Here is a 19,883-nt window from a genome sequence, read left to right as displayed (position 1 = left end):
ATCAGGAAGGGGGCCAACACTTTTTCACACCACTGTATAATTAAAAATATTTAATTATATTTATAGATTAATAATATTATCAATTATATTCTAATAATTAAAAATGAATTCATCTCTTAATGAATGGATGGAAAATTTATGTAAATTCATTAATCAAATAAAATATGAAATGCAAAAACATGGGAATGGTGTATTCATCTTTTCATCCATTCAGAACCCCTGTCATGACAAGAGACATAAAGACATCTGGTCCAAAGAGAAGACCTGTGATAGGCTACCCAAATTTCTGGTTATTGGCCCACAGAAAACAGGTGATTCCTGGTATTTCCATACTCAAACCTTAAATCTTACTTAGGGTAACCAAATAAATTACCAAAAATGCAGCCTTAGAGATTGCGTTTGATATTGTTTATTTCTGACCACAGGTACCTCAGCTTTGCACTCCTTCCTGACCCTTCACCCCGCCATCACCAGCAACTTCCCCAGCCCAGTCACCTTTGAGGAGATCCAGTTCTTTAACGGGCCAAATTACCACAACGGCATTGACTGGTAATATACACAGCACAGCTTTTTCTCTCCCAGCCAGTGTAGCAGACACAAGTCATTAGTCATAACAAGTTTGTTTCTATCACCCCTCCACTTTATTATATCTGTAAGACTGTTTAGGTTTCATATTGAAATTTTAATAGATCCATCACTTTTAATAGTGAGATGATGTTAGTGTCCTGTAATAGAATACTAAATAAAATAATTTATTGTAGCCTCTTGTAGCATATTTGTTGTTATTGCGTGTCTTAATCTCTTGCAGGTACATGGACTTCTTTCCCTTCCCCTCGAACGTCAGCACAGACTTCATGTTTGAGAAAAGTGCCAACTACTTTGATACAGAGGTGGTTCCAAAGAGAGCTGCCGCCTTACTGCCCAGAGCCAAGATCTTAGCATTGCTTATCAACCCAGTCGACAGAGCCTACTCTTGGTATCAGGTACTCTACAACAGCTTTCTCTCATTCTCCCTCCCTCTTTCTCTCATGTTGTGTGGTCTGTTTTCTGTAATAGATGTAATATTCCAGCAGTAGTAATCATTTAAATGTCTTGTTAGAATTTTTTTAAAGGGGTCATATGATGCGACTTCAAGTTTTCCTTTCTCTTTGGAGTGTTACAAGCTGTTCGTGAATAGATAAGATCCCTAAAGTTGCAAAGACTAAAGTCTCAAACCCAAAGAGATATTCTTTATAAAAGTTAAGACTCGTCCACGCCCTCCTAAAACGCCTCGTTTAAACACGCCCCCACATGTCTACGTCATGATGTGGGAAGATTTGCGTAACACCTTCCAAATGTTCAATCAAAGAAAGAAGGCGTAACTTTGATTCTCGCTGTAGTATTTTTGCCGCCGCCGCCATGTCGTGGAGACGCTGTGTGTTTCTTTGTGAAAGTGAAACTACTTTGTTTGGCCTTCCAAAAGAGGACACAACTAGAAATCAGTGGTTAAGTTGTATTTACAACACTATTCCAGAACAGTTTAACCCAAATATTCAGATGTGTGCAGCACATTTTACGGAGGACTGTTTCCTGGGAGAGTAGCCGCCGGTGTTCCAGTGAATTCAGTTCCCCTGTTTCCCCTTCGGCGCGCATGCTGACCCTATATAGTCTATGATGCTGACAAATAATGCTGACTCACAGCCTGTAAGTAGGTTTTCATATTTAAAGGATTTGCCACTGATGATTCAAACGCGAGTTTAGCGCTTGTTGTTTGTCGTTTCTCCGATCACAAATGCAGACATAGTTTTATGTTTACGCAGTGCAATACGCAATGCAACGTGTAAAAAGACAGTACAAGTCATTATAATCTGTAATTATGTCCCCACTGGATGCAACAAATGCCTCGTTTATAATGGGTTTTAATGTTTTTGTCTCATCGCGCCGGGACAGGGCATCACAGTATGGTAAGGGGTGTAACATTTGCGTCACACGCTTGAGGTATTCGGCCAATCACAACGCACTGGATAGCTGGCCAATCAGAGCACACCTCGCTTTTCAGACCGATGAGCTTTGTAAAAATCGATGCGTTCAGAAAGGCGGGGCATAGAGTAGAAACAATAATGTACTGTATGTGGAAAATAATGTGTTTTTTTAACCTTAAACTGCATAAACACATTTCATTACACCAAATACACAAAATAATGTTCTTTTTAGCAACATCATATGACCCCTTTAATGGAGTGGCACTCAGAAAATATCCCCATTACCTGAGACATATCACTGAATTACTTACTGAAAAATCACGTCTTTGTGGTAGACGTAGACTTTTGAGGCAATTTCGTGCATTAATTTCATGAGGTCATTTTGTGCATTAATAGGGCCGCCCATATATGGACTGCAGAAAGTAGAGGTTCTTGTCTGAAGCTTTGGCCTAGCCAGATAGCATTTATCTTATCCCTGAACCCTTCTCTTTCACCATAGAAATTATGACGCGATTTGTGTTTTTTTTTATGTCTTGTCAGCACCAGCGAGCACACCAGGACCCTGTTGCCATTAACCACACCTTCCACGAGGTTGTAACAGCAGGTCTGTCTGCATCTAAAGAGCTGTTGACTCTTCAGAACCGCAGCCTTAAGCCTGGGACTTACGCCACACATCTAGAGCACTGGCTTGTGCACTACCAGGCCAGACAGGTACTGCAGTTATCTCCGTACGATTGCCTTTTCTTGTTTTTAATGTGTTTAACAACTATCAGGGCAAATGCATTTGAAATCTGTAGGTTTGAATGTGGCTTTTATTTAAATATATACATGTAATTTTTTAATGCATTTTATTTTATGTGCTTGTCATTTTCATTTAGCTTTTTCATTTATTTCAGTAATTCTACGATTTTATTTTGGTTATTTGACAAGGCACCATTTATAATGTTTTTCATCTAATTTATTTTATTTTATTCCAGCTTTATTTTTAGTTCACAACAACACCACTGCTTACTTTGCCAGTATAGCATTTATTACCAACAAATATTTTTCTCAGTAAAATTTTTCAAAATTAGCATTGCTATTTGTTTTCTGAACTCTTTTTTTTGACACTCCTCCACATTAGCTCCATATTGTAGATGGTACCCTGCTCCGATCTAACCCAGCCCTGGTGATGGACGGCATCCAGCAGTTCCTGGGGGTCACACCCATCTTCAATTACACCCAGGCTCTCGTGTGAGTCCCACTGTTCACCTCACTCTGTTGATGAACACTATAGCTGTGAATAACCTGAACATGTTTCTTATATAAAACTGTGTGGTTGTGTGTTATCTGTGTATTGCAGCTTTGATGAGGGTAAAGGATTCTGGTGTCAGAGGTTGGAAGGTGGGCGTCCTAAGTGTCTGGGGAAGAGTAAAGGCAGAAAATATCCAGAAATGGCCCCCGAGGTAGATGATAGTCTCATCTCTTCTCTCCTCCCTCATAAAACTTTCTCTCTCTTTCTGAACGATGCCAGTGGCAAGGACACACTCTTATAGACGTGACTCTCTGGCAGTGAGAAGTGATGGGCTCAACCTCACACAGATCAGATCATATCAGTCATGTCATATATCACTGGAAATGTTTCAACTAGCAGAATGCAACAAGCATGTTTGTTTCGTTGCAAACAGAATGAAACAACACACGGGCAGTCTCAATGTTTACAGTTGAACAGTTTTTAACCGTTTTCAGAAAACCGTTTAACTTGACTTTGTCTGGTGCATAGACCAACAATTACAACAAAATAAATGTTATATATATATATATATATAAGTGGAATGTAAAAACACATGCTGTCTGAGTGGCTTCTAGATCATGTACACATCTGGCTTTTTGTCATGTTTTTTATTAGTACTTGAAAGGTAAACATTATTTCACATTATTTCTATGAAACAAACAGTAAATGGCATAGTGAAATCAAATAAATATACAGGTCAGTTAAAATGATCAGCTGATTCCACTACATAAAACTTTGGTAATTTGATTAATAATAATTGTAGTAACAATAATACAACAATTTGTATTTTTTTTTTATAAATAATAATAATAATGTTACTAATATTATCATCATCAATTTCTAATTTTGTAATTTAATGTTCAAACATTTGTAATTTTATCAATTATAACATTTTAGTATTTTGAAATAATTATAGATAAGAAGAATTAATAGAACTAATTATTTATAATTGTAAAATATATCATCATCATAATCATCATCCAATAATAAGTCATTTTTAAATAATCATTTAAAATAATTATAGAATTAATAATTTTTTTATTTCATAATAAATTCTAATACTTAATACATAATAAATTCATTCTAATACTTAATACATTCTAATATTTTAGTAGTACTACTATTGCTAATAATAATTCAATAATTTATAATTGTATTATTAATATTAATATTAATTGTATATTTAATTATTAGTAATAAGAATTACAATAATCATTTAATTTTTAATGTTATTGTTTGATATAGATAAACAGAATTAATGTAATAATACTAATAATATTGTATATTGTATAAAACAAAAACGGTAGCGGGTAAATAGGTTGTCATTTATGTGAAGGCACTCACAGATGTTTTATATTTGAACATAGTCATGGCTACAGGCTGTTGTTAGTTACAACACACAGCAGTTAGGAGTTGCAGGCTTCCTCAAACAGCTCTGTTTGTGTCTTTCCCAGACACGTGCCTTCCTGACGGAGTACTACCTGGAGCATAACCTGGAATTGTTTCGGCTGCTGAATCGACTGGGTCAGGCGTTACCCACCTGGCTCAGAGAAGAGCTCCAGAGCACCAGCTGGAGCTGAGAGGACATCTCCTGCACCTCCAGTATCAGAACACCTAAAAAACAGTGTCCGCTCACTACAGAGGTACCAAAACCACTCGGTTCATAACTATAGTAGCAGATGAAATGACTGACGGCTTTGAAATGGACTGCAAACCTCAGCCTCTCTCTGCTGCCAAGGTGCTCACTGTCTGAGATGTTGAAGATGAGGGAATGCTGGGAAATGTAGTCCCTCCTTTTACCTTAATGACAGACCTGCCTGTCAGGCCCAGAACGCACTACCGATGTGGACAAGCATGAATTTATTGGTGACTTAAGTGTGTGAATACACACTAGTACTCGTACAATAAACACACACAGTCTAGCCTTGATCATCTCGTCTGAGGAATGATTGTAAAACATTGTACATTTAAAAGCGTTGTATATTTTGGGTCCGGGTGGGTGGGATTGTGACGGTTGAACCTGACAGCATTTGTGTACAGCCAGAGCTCTGTTTGGATGGGACGCCTATAGGATGTCAGATCTACAGCCCTTCTCTTCCCCACGCGCACAAACGCACAAAGCTGGATCAGAAACCAAACGGTAAGAAAGTATATGCAATCGAGGGAGCATCTGTTCAATGTCTCGAGTCCAGTGGAAAGCTTTTATTTCAAGTGTCTTATCAGGTGTATCTCCGTATTTATCTTATCCATGCACTTTCCTCTACACTACGCACACTGAAGTGTGGAAGTTACTGTAGACGCTGTGGCAGATGTGTTGCATGTCAGGAGCTGTGAAAGCGGGAGAGGAGAAGGGCTGTGCTGTGATTTGATTTGTGGTCTGTCCTACACAAGGAGGAGCTGCTGTCTTTTTTTCTTTTGTAAAAAAATGTATTTTAAAAACTCCCAACGCTGTATTATCTCTAATAAACACTTAGAGAGGTTGGATATGTTTGTGTAAATCATTTGGTCTGGAATTGAGCCTTTTGAGAAAAGAGCAGAAGGTATTATGGGCTAAAAAGTCTGTAAGGGACTGTAAGATTTTTTTTTAATGCAGCCATTACTCCAGTCTTCAGCATCACATGATCCTTCAGAAATCCTTTTTCAGGATTATTTGATGAATAGAAAAGGAAAAAAATACTTGAAATGGAAATCTACAACAAAACATTCTTACTGAACCCAAGCTGCTGGACGGTCGGTATATGTTCCTAAAATCAGTTTAGAGATTTTGGTCTTTCTTCATTCAAGTAGAGGAGCTAAACTTGCCAGAGAAAATGGCTGCCTGTGAGTGTTGCCACCATATTACCTTTCAAAGGGATCACAGTTCTCTCTAGGGAAGCACTTTTAAATATTTTCATATTTGCTGCTTAAAAGCACAAGAAAAGAAATGTGTGTAACAGTCATATTGTGTCTAATAGTGAATAATAGCTCAGCCTTCATTTCAGTGACTTCAAGCAAACCACATTTCTCTAACCACACATCACACTACTGCTTAATGAGCTTCCTGTGGAAGAGTTAAGCGAAAACTTAACTGTAAAAAGAGACATACAGGTGCATCTCAATAAATTAGAATGTCGTGGAAAAGTTCATTTATTTCAGAAATTCAACTCAAATTGTGAAACTCCTGTATTAAATAAATTCAATGCACACAGACTGAAGTAGTTTAAGTCTTTGGTTCTTTTAATTGTGATGATTTTGGCTCACATTTCACAAAAACCCTCAACAAATTAGAATACTTAATAAGACCAATAAAAAAAACATTTTTAGTGAATTGTTGGCCTTCTGGAAAGTATGTTCATTTACTGTACATGAACTCAATACTTGGTAGGGCCTCCTTTTGCGGTCTTATGAAGTATTCTAATTTGTTGAGATAGTGAATTGGTGGGTTTTTGTGAAATGTGAGCCAAAATCATCACAATTAAAAGAACCAAAGACTTAAACTACTTCAGTCTGTGTGCATAGAATTTATTTAATACACGAGTTTCACAATTTGAGTTGAAATACTGAAATGAACTTTTCCACGACATTCTAATTTATTGAGATGCACCTGTAAATGTAAGATGATTTCCCTTTCGAAATGCACTAGTTGTAATCATTTCTCCAAATACGCCAGCACGACGCATGAGCACCTGATATGGACCTGTCATTAGTTGTGTAATACACAATGTGTAAATAACCGCATTCAGTTTCATTTTTGAATGCAGCAAGTTGTTAAACGACTGGTCTTTTTGTCATCTCCGTAAGTAGCATTCCAGTTGTCATGCCTTTTCTCTCCACATAGTGGAGCTATAGACTTTGAGTGATTTGAGGCTAATGCTCTCTTCATATCACAGAATGCATGCATACACAGGCTGCACACCTGGAACATTTCCACTCATCCATTAATTAATAACATATGAGCTTTGATGCTTAATGGGCTGCTCGGTGGGTGTTTGGCCACAAATGGGTTTACACCTCTATTGAGTGTGTTTGTGTATTATTCATGTATATTTAATTGTAGTAGCATAACTAAAGAGCCACTGCTGTCCTAACTGACTTGCTAAACAGGATATGTCAATTTTTTTAAATGATGTTAATGATTCTTTTTAAATGTAATCATCCTCTTGAGAAAGTTCAATGTTGTCTTTTGTCACGTTGTGCTTTCAGTACTTTAAAGTGATGGAAATTCTGTAATCATTTCGTTCCTAACATAAATGATTGACTTTCTTCTGTGGAACACAAAAGAACAATTTTGTCTGTTTGTGTCCTTCAGGCTTTCATTGTGTGGACAAAAAACAGTTAACAGTGGACCGTTAAAATACTGCATTTTCGGTGCCATTCAACATCTCATAGTAAATTTTACTTTAAATATGTTGTTTTTTTGTATATTTGTGCTCATCCAAAAAAAAAATGTCCAAGGTAAAACCTAATCTAAATCAAAACCAGTTGCACTAAAGCCTTGATGACAATTCATTGCTTACTACACAGTAAACGGGCAAGGCTACTCATTTTGAGTGTATTTTTCCCCCTCCTCTTTCCCTCTGGCTGCCTCCTCCATTTTCTCTCCCTGCTCTGAAATGGCTGTGAAATTTCCCACTTGGGCGAGACTGTCATCTGTTTTGGCTTAATGTAGGAAATTGACTCATTTCGTGGCATTGATTTCCTCTCTGCTACATAGAGGAGATCGCTGGCAGAGCAAACCTGAGAGCGGTCGATAGCCCTTCAGAGGGCCGCACCTCTCCTCTCATTGGAGAGAGAGAAAGCGCTCGTGTGTCATTGTTTGTTTCCCCCATTTTAATTCTCACAACCTTCGCCTATACAACTAGACCAGTAATCTACTATTGTGGCATTTTACCTTCATCTATAGGTGTTCCTGGTGTAGCTGTTGTTTGCAAACGTCACATAATTTGTTATCTATCAGTGGAATTCAGAGGCCACTAGTTCAATGACACTGGTTTCTCTTGTGATTTACTGAATCGGTAGGGTTCACAACGTGACACTTTTACTCCAAATACGAGCCCAGGCCAGGTATGTTGGTGTGTGTTTCTGCAGTTGCTACTGATTTTATGGATGGAATGGAAGGGACACACTTTTTTTTTTTTTTCTTCTTTTTTTTTAAAAAGGGGTTTAATCGTGAGAAATAAAAATGTATCTTTTGGGCTGGAGAGTGGTCTTAAAAAAAGTTATATTATGACCGAGACATGCAATGGTTGCTAAAACTGTTTAACAGTTACCAACTTTTGTGTTCAGCAGAAGAAAAAGTGTCATACAGGTTTGGACCAACATGAGGGTGAATAAATTACAGAATTTTCATTTTTGGGTGAACTATCCCTTTAAATGATGTGCATCTAATAAGGCTTTATTGACTGCATTCTCTTTGGGTTCAGTAGATCAGTGCTTGTCCTTTCCCCGAACACTTCCACAGTAAGCATCACTTAGCCGGTATACAGGAAAGTTGGCCTCCACAGCCTCTGTTCTGGGAACTCATTATCAGGTAAACGCCTTTATGGGGTTCTGCGGTAATTAAAAGATCAATAAAACAACATGTGAGGTTTGTCTCATCAACACTGCTTCACCTGCACTGATGCTTGTTCTGGGTCAATATCACCCACGGTTTATGTCTGATGGAAATTGTGAATTGGAAGATTGAGGAGGAATCTTTCCTTCTTATTATTTGATGGGTGTAATACACTTACTGACCAGGTGTTGTCAACACTGTATTTCCTTTAATTTTTTCAAATTGCCTTGTATTTTTATTATATTTCCTTTTTTTTTTATACAGTTCCCCCATCAAGAAACACTCACATGCACCATCACAGTGAAACTGTGTTAAAAGTATATATCTGCTACAAACTGTGTAAATATCTTAACATTTATAAAACCAAGTTATCAAGTTTTGTTATTTACCAATTTATAAAATTTCAAACACAAGCACATGATCCTGTAGGTTGGCGTGCTAGAGGAATGTAACATGGTCCTGTTAGAGGACAGCAGTGTTTACTCTCAAACAATTCAGCTCCGCTCACAAAGTTACTCAGACATACAGAATGCCACCCTAGACTAACAAATCGAGAAGAGCTACAGAACGAGTTTCCTTTATCATTTACTCGTTTGTAACTAAATTAAAGGAGCCAAATCTACTTTAGTGGGAAAAAAGACCTTCAGGCTGCTAGATGGAGTATTACAGCAAGCATTCTCTGTTAATCTGGCTTGGTTCAAGTTGAACGTCAACATAAGGAGTCACCAAAGGGTTAGTCAACGGACAAGCAATTTGGTGGATTGGTGTCCACATTATGGATGCACTGGTGCTTTGCTTCTGCTTGGCGCTAGGACTAATACATACTACAGAGGAAAAGGTTCTCAGACGGGGCAGAGTTCCCCCACATATTGTTTTCGTGATGGTGGATGACCAAGGCTACAATGACATTGGGTACCATGGCTCAGAGATCCACACGCCCGTGTTGGACCAGCTGGCTGGCGAAGGGGTGAAACTAGAAAACTACTATGTTCAGCCAATCTGTTCCCCCACACGCAGCCAGCTTATGACTGGAAGGTAAGAGACCCACTATTGTTTTCTAATGGCACTATTTTGTTTAAACACTGCATGAATCTTACTGTATACACTAGTCAACATTTGAAGTGGATCAAAACCTTTCATCAAAGTTGAAGTCCTAAAACCAAAATGCATTCTTGTCTTAGGACAACTTTGATTAACTTTTTTGATCCACTTCAAATGTTGACTACTGTATACTTATTACAATTATGAATATACTACTATAAATTATCTTATACTGTCTAATTCGATATATTGCATATTCAGTATAAGTAGCTTTTCTCTATTGAAGTTAAACCCAGTGAATTTATTTGTATAGACAAGGGTTCCATAAATCCAGAACTTGAGGGCCACTGTCCTGCAAAGTTTAGCTCCAACCCTAATCAAAGACTTGTGAGCAAGCTAATCGAGGTCTTCATAGTTACAACAAAATTACAGGTAGGTGAGTTTGATCAGGATTTGAGCTGAACTCTGCAAGGCAGTGGCCCTCCAGTGCGAGATTTGAGGAACCTTGGTGTATAATCTGTGTTCCTCCATCACAATCACCACCTACCATCTATTGCTTCAGGTATCAGATTCACACTGGGCTTCAACACTCGATCATCCGTGCACGGCAGCCCCTCTGCTTGCCCTCCGACATACCGACGCTCCCTGAGAGGCTCCGGCAGGCTGGCTACAGCACTCACATGGTAGGGAAATGGCACCTGGGTTTTTGCCGGCCTGAGTGTCTGCCAACGAGCCGTGGCTTTCAAAGCTTCCTTGGATCGCTGACGGGCAGTGGAGACCATTTCAGCTTCCAAAGCTGTGACGGTACAGAGGCCTGTGGGTTCGACCTGCATGACGGAAACCGGCCGGCCTGGGAGCTGAGTGGGAATTACTCAACAAGGCTTTACACTGAGAGGTGAGAAACAGCAATCATTTGTGAACCAAATACTGTGCTGCATTGAGTCATGTAAGCTTTTGTGCTCATTTGGACTCTTGCAGAGTGAAAGAAATCCTGAGAGGTCATGACCAGCGGACGCCCCTGTTTCTATATGTGGCCCTCCAGGCCGTGCACACACCATTACAAGCTCCTGGGCATCTTCTCAGACGCTACCAGACCCTTGGCAACAGACCTCGGCGCCACTATGCCGCAATGGTGAGCGGCGTAGATGAGTCAGTAGGGGAGATTGTCAGCGAGCTGCGGGAGCGAGGCTACTACAACAAGTCTGTGCTCATCTACTCTTCAGACAATGGGGGCCAACCTCTCTCAGGGGGTTGTAATTGGCCCCTGCGTGGCGGCAAAGGCTCCTACTGGGAAGGTGGAGTTCGAGCAGTTGGTTTTGTACACAGCCCACTTTTGAAGAGGAAGAGGGTGGTGAGTCAGGCTCTGATTCACATTTCCGATTGGTACCCAACCTTGCTGTCTCTTGCAGGATACAGAGATTCTGATTCCAGCCACCTGGACGGCCAAGATGTTTGGGGTGCTATAAGTAGCGGCCTGCCCTGTCCACGAACTGAAATCCTCTTCAACATTGACCCCGTGTCACGCAGGCATGGAGAAGTCGACCCGAGACTCCTAAATGTTAATGGTTTTGGGATCTGGGATACAGGAGTGCGTGCAGCCATTCGAGCTGGTGACTGGAAACTTTTGACAGGGAACGTAGGCGACGGAGACTGGTTTCCTCCACAGACGATGCCGGGAGGTCCGCAGCAGTGGCAGGGCATGGAAAAGAGACGAGACCAGCACGGGAAGGCTGTTTGGCTTTTCAACACTGCTGATCCCTATGAGAGGGCAGATTTGGCAGAGGCACGGCCTGAGGTGGTCAAGGTGCTGTTGGCCCGACTTGCTGAGTACAACCGGACTGCTGTGCCTCCGCGTAATCCACCGGATGACCCGATGGCTGACCCGCAACTTCATGGAGGGGTGTGGACTCCCTGGCTGGGTCAGGAAGAGGCAGGAGATGAAGGGGTTGATGAAGAACCAGACAACACTAACAGAAAGGCCAGATCCAAGAGTACCTGCAGAGTCTGCAAACTCAGGGCCTTGTTCAAAAAAGTTGGTAACCGTATGCAAAGGGCCGCTTTGTTCTTGTAGTTATTTCCTTTAATTTTTTCAAATTGCCTTGTATTTTTATTATATTTCCTTTTTTTTTTATACAGTTCCCCCATCAAGAAACACTCACATGCACCATCACAGTGAAACTGTGTTAAAAGTATATATCTGCTACAAACTGTGTAAATATCTTAACATTTATAAAACCAAGTTATCAAGTTTTGTTATTTACCAATTTATAAAATTTCAAACACAAGCACATGATCCTGTAGGTTGGCGTGCTAGAGGAATGTAACATGGTCCTGTTAGAGGACAGCAGTGTTTACTCTCAAACAATTCAGCTCCGCTCACAAAGTTACTCAGACATACAGAATGCCACCCTAGACTAACAAATCGAGAAGAGCTACAGAACGAGTTTCCTTTATCATTTACTCGTTTGTAACTAAATTAAAGGAGCCAAATCTACTTTAGTGGGAAAAAAGACCTTCAGGCTGCTAGATGGAGTATTACAGCAAGCATTCTCTGTTAATCTGGCTTGGTTCAAGTTGAACGTCAACATAAGGAGTCACCAAAGGGTTAGTCAACGGACAAGCAATTTGGTGGATTGGTGTCCACATTATGGATGCACTGGTGCTTTGCTTCTGCTTGGCGCTAGGACTAATACATACTACAGAGGAAAAGGTTCTCAGACGGGGCAGAGTTCCCCCACATATTGTTTTCGTGATGGTGGATGACCAAGGCTACAATGACATTGGGTACCATGGCTCAGAGATCCACACGCCCGTGTTGGACCAGCTGGCTGGCGAAGGGGTGAAACTAGAAAACTACTATGTTCAGCCAATCTGTTCCCCCACACGCAGCCAGCTTATGACTGGAAGGTAAGAGACCCACTATTGTTTTCTAATGGCACTATTTTGTTTAAACACTGCATGAATCTTACTGTATACACTAGTCAACATTTGAAGTGGATCAAAACCTTTCATCAAAGTTGAAGTCCTAAAACCAAAATGCATTCTTGTCTTAGGACAACTTTGATTAACTTTTTTGATCCACTTCAAATGTTGACTACTGTATACTTATTACAATTATGAATATACTACTATAAATTATCTTATACTGTCTAATTCGATATATTGCATATTCAGTATAAGTAGCTTTTCTCTATTGAAGTTAAACCCAGTGAATTTATTTGTATAGACAAGGGTTCCATAAATCCAGAACTTGAGGGCCACTGTCCTGCAAAGTTTAGCTCCAACCCTAATCAAAGACTTGTGAGCAAGCTAATCGAGGTCTTCATAGTTACAACAAAATTACAGGTAGGTGAGTTTGATCAGGATTTGAGCTGAACTCTGCAAGGCAGTGGCCCTCCAGTGCGAGATTTGAGGAACCTTGGTGTATAATCTGTGTTCCTCCATCACAATCACCACCTACCATCTATTGCTTCAGGTATCAGATTCACACTGGGCTTCAACACTCGATCATCCGTGCACGGCAGCCCCTCTGCTTGCCCTCCGACATACCGACGCTCCCTGAGAGGCTCCGGCAGGCTGGCTACAGCACTCACATGGTAGGGAAATGGCACCTGGGTTTTTGCCGGCCTGAGTGTCTGCCAACGAGCCGTGGCTTTCAAAGCTTCCTTGGATCGCTGACGGGCAGTGGAGACCATTTCAGCTTCCAAAGCTGTGACGGTACAGAGGCCTGTGGGTTCGACCTGCATGACGGAAACCGGCCGGCCTGGGAGCTGAGTGGGAATTACTCAACAAGGCTTTACACTGAGAGGTGAGAAACAGCAATCATTTGTGAACCAAATACTGTGCTGCATTGAGTCATGTAAGCTTTTGTGCTCATTTGGACTCTTGCAGAGTGAAAGAAATCCTGAGAGGTCATGACCAGCGGACGCCCCTGTTTCTATATGTGGCCCTCCAGGCCGTGCACACACCATTACAAGCTCCTGGGCATCTTCTCAGACGCTACCAGACCCTTGGCAACAGACCTCGGCGCCACTATGCCGCAATGGTGAGCGGCGTAGATGAGTCAGTAGGGGAGATTGTCAGCGAGCTGCGGGAGCGAGGCTACTACAACAAGTCTGTGCTCATCTACTCTTCAGACAATGGGGGCCAACCTCTCTCAGGGGGTTGTAATTGGCCCCTGCGTGGCGGCAAAGGCTCCTACTGGGAAGGTGGAGTTCGAGCAGTTGGTTTTGTACACAGCCCACTTTTGAAGAGGAAGAGGGTGGTGAGTCAGGCTCTGATTCACATTTCCGATTGGTACCCAACCTTGCTGTCTCTTGCAGGATACAGAGATTCTGATTCCAGCCACCTGGACGGCCAAGATGTTTGGGGTGCTATAAGTAGCGGCCTGCCCTGTCCACGAACTGAAATCCTCTTCAACATTGACCCCGTGTCACGCAGGCATGGAGAAGTCGACCCGAGACTCCTAAATGTTAATGGTTTTGGGATCTGGGATACAGGAGTGCGTGCAGCCATTCGAGCTGGTGACTGGAAACTTTTGACAGGGAACGTAGGCGACGGAGACTGGTTTCCTCCACAGACGATGCCGGGAGGTCCGCAGCAGTGGCAGGGCATGGAAAAGAGACGAGACCAGCGAGGGAAGTCTGTCTGGCTTTTCAACGTCACTGCTGATCCCTATGAGAGGGCAGATTTGGCAGAGGCACGGCCTGAGGTGGTCAAGGTGCTGTTGGCCCGACTTGCTGAGTACAACCGGACTGCTGTGCCTCCGCGTAATCCACCGGATGACCCGATGGCTGACCCGCAACTTCATGGAGGGGTGTGGACTCCCTGGCTGGGTCAGGAAGAGGCAGGAGATGAAGGGGTTGATGAAGAACCAGACAACACTAACAGAAAGGCCAGATCCAAGAGTACCTGCAGAGTCTGCAAACTCAGGGCCTTGTTCAAAAAAGTTGGTAACCGTATGCAAAGGGCCGCTTTGTTCTTGTAGTCTGAAGAGGTAGTTGTGGACAGGATTTCTGCAGCCACAAAGCCATTTTTTGCTGGCAGTGTGAAAATATGTGCAGCGACATTGAACTGTTTATGGCCTTCCTTCATTATTACACGGTAGTTCGAAGATTTCACTTACCAGCCATGAGCTTATTAGACAGTTCCCATCTGTTTGATGCGATGGATTTATCGGAACAGTTCAGATCACCTACCATTAATGGAACTCCGACAGAAGCAGTCTGGATTTCATCACATGTGATTCCACAAGCACTTAATGTAGATATTGCTGGATCTTTATTAGATGATCCAGTCATTCAAATACAGAAAGTGATGTAAGCAGTGGCATTGATTTGATTGGGAATAATACAGCACTTATATTGTTCTTCATTTGTTCATGGACCAGTGTTCTCTTATCCACCCCCTTGTTCACTTTCTCTCATCTATCTGTTCTTTCTCTGACATGCATCTGCCTTGCACTCCTCCTCACGCCTCTCTCATTCTCCTATCTTTTGCTTTAATTCTCATGCTCTGACATTGCCCACCACAACCAGAATAACACACGATTCTTCATGGTTTCTGCACTTTCTCCTCCACCTGTTCCTCTTGCATTCCTTCTCAGTTCGAGTAGATCAGGTCAGTGCAGATGTAAAAGCAAGAATGTCAGAGCAAGAAAAAAAGCGATAAAGTAAGCTCTTTGATGTAAAACGAGGGCTATTTGAGGAGGAGGAAGATCACTCTTGGGTATGAAGGCTGTGTGCCTTTATACGAGACATTCTTGGCCTGTTCATCTCCCTGTTTCAAGAGACTTTAACTCAATTCACAAGACGTGATGAAATGTGCTCTGTATTTAGTGTAATGCATATTTCAAAATAACAGTTTAGAAATATTTTGAATATTTAAATTTGACCTCTACGTATGTAAATGGTTTTACTCTAATGTAATTTGTGACTGTGTCTTCTGTCAGCATCCCTACCAAATAATCCATCCTTTTGATTTGTTCATAATAACATAGTCATCCTGTAAAGATCTGTTCAGTCACAAACCATAAATGAAAAACTAACCTCTATCAAGCTGCAAAGAAGTGACCTGCATTAAACACATTCATATGAAGTAATTAAACAAGGAGAATGTTTCCTTAAGTTCTACTGTAAGAAATGCTTCACTGTTGGAAGATAAGGAATCTAGAGCAAGGTAAAAGTCAATACACAGTTAAAAGATAATGTTAGTACGTAGTTAAGATAATGCAAAACAGACGTTTACCTTAAAAGCTACAGAGCAAGAATTACTGTATCTTTTGTTGGAGACTGTTGTTGTTAAAAATTCATTAAACCATGATTCAAACTGACTGATATGCTCCTATTTTCCATCAAATTGTTTTTGCGTAATATTGTGATGTTCTTTTAAATGTTAAAGGGATAGTTGGTCCAAAAATGAAAATGTCATTTATTTATCTACCCTCATGTCAAAACCTGTATGACTCTCTTCTGTGGGACATAAAGAAAATACTTTTTTTTTTTCTTTTTCGTAAAGTCAATGGGCACCAAAACATTTTTCAAAATATCTTGTGTTCAGAAGTAGTAGTTATATTATATATCCGTCATACATGTTTGGAACGACATGAGGGTGAGTAAATGACTTCATTTTCATTTTTGGGTGAACTATCCCTTTAAGGTGTGATTACATTTGCTCTAAACTTGTGAAATTATACATAAAAACTACTTCAGACATATATTTTGGAAACACAAAGTTTAGTGTGGCCACACCTTTACAATCTCTGATAAATCTGTTGTATACTTATCTTAGGTCATAGTCCAGAGGGCATTTTTGTTTCCTGTTATTATTTGCCCATTCAAAAGAAGTGAAAAAAAAAGTCTGGAATGTACCTGGATGAATTATTACAACATGACTATAAGTGTTATAACTTCACCAATACAACAAAAACACTTCCTCCGTCTTTATCTCTGAAAACAACTGAAAACAGCATCAACCTACTTTGGAAAGACTTGGGCTGGCCCAGAGAGAGAGAGAGAGAGAGACTAAGCGATCTGAATAACTCCCTCACTCTGTGTATGAGTCATCCTGAACACATGCTGAGTTTGGCATCTATTAAAGGTGCTGTGAGCGATTTGTTTAAGAAATACCAAGCATAAAATGTCCTTACTACCTGACAGATACAGGCATTCAGGTTTTTAAAAAAAAAGGGAATAGGGCTCCAAAAAACTAAACATTTAGGGGCCAAATGATGTTTTTGTTGCCAAACTGCCGAATGATTTGATACAGATGGTTGATCAAACACTGTTGTCCCTGCTCACAATCTATTGTAGTGGATGAGAAACTACACCAGCTAGTATGGAAGAGTTACAGAAGACTCTGTTCTACTAGTGTGTGTGTATATAGGAACTGAATACATTTGAGTGCATAGCTTTCTTTACACTTAAACCGCAAGTTATGCTATATGCTGTGATGAAGGGATGTTGTAATTATATAAAATGTTTCTCAGGTTCATTTAGATCTGATGCCATCACTCTAAAGATCATAACTGTGTTTGTGCCACATAAATGTCAGTTTGTTTTATAAGAATATTTCTGCCTGTTTGAATTAAAATGCGTTGCATTGTTTATGTTTCCAATATGTCATACGCCTACAGTCATACTCCCAAACAAAGCTCTCCTGATTCGATTCAACCTTATACAATTGAGCCTCACTATACTGGACAATAGCTTGTTTTTTTGTAACATTTATTTATTTTTGGAATAACACCAATTTATTACTAAACTCTTGAAATGTGTATCTTATACTGCAGCTAGGCTTGAAGTGTATGTCACTGTAACAGTCTTTTAATTCATTCCCAATGGGACATACCCAAAAGGATTCTCTCTAGTGAGGGAGTAAGCTGTGAACAGCTTGATTCGCTGTCTCATTCAAATCACTAATTTGTTTGTGACTGTTTTGTGAATCTTTTCTGATTGATTTGTTAAAAAGAACCAGCTCATGTGAATCTTTTTTTTTTTTGGCAAATCGGACATCACAACTCATTGCTTTCGTTGTGTCATTTAACAAGCACAACACAGCAAATAAGATATACTATAAAATAGACATACAAGAAACACTGAAGGCTGGGGTTTTGGTGAAAGTGCAGGTTATTGAAGGAATGGGGGTGGTCTAATTCACATTGGCGTAAATTAGCAAAATGACTGAAATTGCTTACAGCATCTTAAATGTATCCCAGTTTAATGGTCATGCTAAGAGCAGTATTGGATTACACAATTGCTTTACAAATCAATAAAGCAACATAATGCTGTGGTGTCAACACAATCACCACTACAATGGGCGGCAGGCAACTCATTATAGGCAAATTAATTTATTACTAAACTCTTGAAATGTGTATCTTATACTGCAGCTAGGCTTGAAGTGTATGTCACTGTAACAGTCTTTTAATTCATTCCCAATGGGACATACCCAAAAGGATTCTCTCTAGTGAGGGAGTAAGCTGTGAACAGCTTGATTCGCTGTCTCATTCAAATCACTAATTTGTTTGTGACTGTTTTGTGAATCTTTTCTGATTGATTTGTTAAAAAGAACCAGCTCATGTGAATCTTTTTTTTTTTTTGGCAAATCGGACATCACAACTCATTGCTTTCGTTGTGTCATTTAACAAGCACAACACAGCAAATAAGATATACTATAAAATAGACATACAAGAAACACCGAAGGCTGGGGTTTTGGTGAAAGTGCAGGTTATTGAAGGAATGGGGGTGGTCTAATTCACATTGGCGTAAATTAGCAAAATGACTGAAATTGCTTACAGCATCTTAAATGCATCCCAGTTTAATGGTCATGCTAAGAGCAGTATTGGATTACACAATTGCTTTACAAATCAATAAAGCAACATAATGCTGTGGTGTGTCAACACAATCACCACTACAATGGGCAGCAGGCAACTCATTATAGGCAAATTATAATTCATAAGATGGTGATTGTGCTAATGTAAAGACGTCAAGAGTATTACAATACATTTGCATTTAGCCTAACAAACTGCTCTTGATATTTTAGCCTGTTTTGTGACGCTTCAACTGATCTTCAGTTACACAGATGAAGTGATAATGCAGTCAGAGCTTGACAGTGCTGATAACGCTTTAATTTTACCGAATCTCGTTTTTAAACATAACATACACTGACAGACAAAATAGGCTGATTTTGGCACATTATGCATCACATATATAATTCAAACATGATCTGCATATATAGTCTGTAATACTTAAAGCAGCGCACTTTCCTGATGAACCGATGCTGTCTGGCAGCAAGCCATCCATCCTCTGCTGCTGAGCTTTTGCAGAGGACTGAGTATACCAAAATGTGGCTTTTCCCAGCATGCAAGGACACATTCTCATACACAGTTCACTGTACAGAGCATCAGCACTACAGGAACACTGCAATTAATAACCACCCACCTCTATTCTGCTCTAATTAAGCTTTCATATCAACCTGTGTCTGTGTAATTACAGTCCCTCCACTTCTTATGCTTTCATTTCTAATCGTACTGTTTTGCTCCACAAGGTTGGCCATGAAAGAAGAAAGAGCATTTACAACCATGAGACAGTGAATTGTTACATTCTTTTTCTAAGAAGCGATAAAAGTCCACCTAATGGACTAATATAATGGCTGAAACCTGAAGCAGGCCTGCATCAATAATGTGGCAGAGTACATTTTTTTCATCTGTTTGTGCATGCACACCTGCAAATAATAAATGACTTTGTACCGGTTGTTTTAAATGGCTGTTTTTTCAAGATGGTGAAATTATTAAAAAAGAATACAATAATAATAATAATAATACAATTTGATTTATTAAGTGTATGATTGATTGTTGTTTTAACAATTGACATTTTTATTTATTTGATTAGATGATAGTTTGCTGGTGTAAAAATTAAAGCTATGTCTGATTAGGTTCTACATAAGAACTATGTACATCAAGACTTAGAAACATCTGCTTGGGTATTTTGGAATGCAATGACACGCATGAAATTGAGCTTGTGTACCTGGAAGCATCAGCACTTATGTACCTGCACAGAGTATGCATCGGGCCTTACTA

General features: G+C 40.1%; 3 protein-coding genes across 3 annotated transcripts in view; all 3 read left to right on the top strand.

Annotated features, from left to right (window-relative positions):
* LOC107568546 (bifunctional heparan sulfate N-deacetylase/N-sulfotransferase 2-like) overlaps positions 1-5,669 on the top strand; it is a 17,597-nt gene extending 11,928 nt beyond the window's left edge. The window contains exons 5-11 of the mRNA XM_016254510.1: positions 215-311; positions 426-549; positions 809-983; positions 2,502-2,672; positions 3,085-3,194; positions 3,304-3,406; positions 4,689-5,669. Of these exons, the coding sequence (XP_016109996.1) occupies positions 215-311; positions 426-549; positions 809-983; positions 2,502-2,672; positions 3,085-3,194; positions 3,304-3,406; positions 4,689-4,814 (906 nt within the window). The 3' untranslated portion in view covers positions 4,815-5,669. The remainder of the gene's footprint in view (positions 1-214; positions 312-425; positions 550-808; positions 984-2,501; positions 2,673-3,084; positions 3,195-3,303; positions 3,407-4,688) is intronic.
* Positions 5,670-9,542: 3,873 nt separating this feature from the next.
* Positions 9,543-11,879, top strand: LOC107568549 (arylsulfatase I-like). Its single transcript, XM_016254513.1, has 3 exons — positions 9,543-9,802; positions 10,371-10,703; positions 10,787-11,879. The coding sequence occupies exons 1-3, from the start codon at positions 9,543-9,545 to the stop codon at positions 11,877-11,879; spliced, it is 1,686 nt and encodes a 561-aa protein (XP_016109999.1).
* A 576-nt stretch (positions 11,880-12,455) lies between these two features.
* LOC107568550 (arylsulfatase I-like) lies at positions 12,456-14,795 on the top strand. The gene is made up of 3 exons (XM_016254515.1): positions 12,456-12,715; positions 13,284-13,616; positions 13,700-14,795. Exons 1-3 carry the CDS (start codon positions 12,456-12,458, stop codon positions 14,793-14,795), a joined length of 1,689 nt encoding a protein of 562 aa, XP_016110001.1.
* The last annotated feature ends 5,088 nt before the right edge of the window (positions 14,796-19,883 follow it).

This window comes from Sinocyclocheilus grahami, unplaced genomic scaffold (assembly GCF_001515645.1).
Source record: "Sinocyclocheilus grahami isolate Dianchi unplaced genomic scaffold, SAMN03320097.WGS_v1.1 scaffold1256.1, whole genome shotgun sequence".
In the NCBI taxonomy this organism is placed as follows: Eukaryota; Metazoa; Chordata; class Actinopteri; order Cypriniformes; family Cyprinidae; genus Sinocyclocheilus; species Sinocyclocheilus grahami.
Note: the sequence above shows the minus strand (reverse complement) of the source record. Positions and strands in the feature narration are given on the sequence as shown.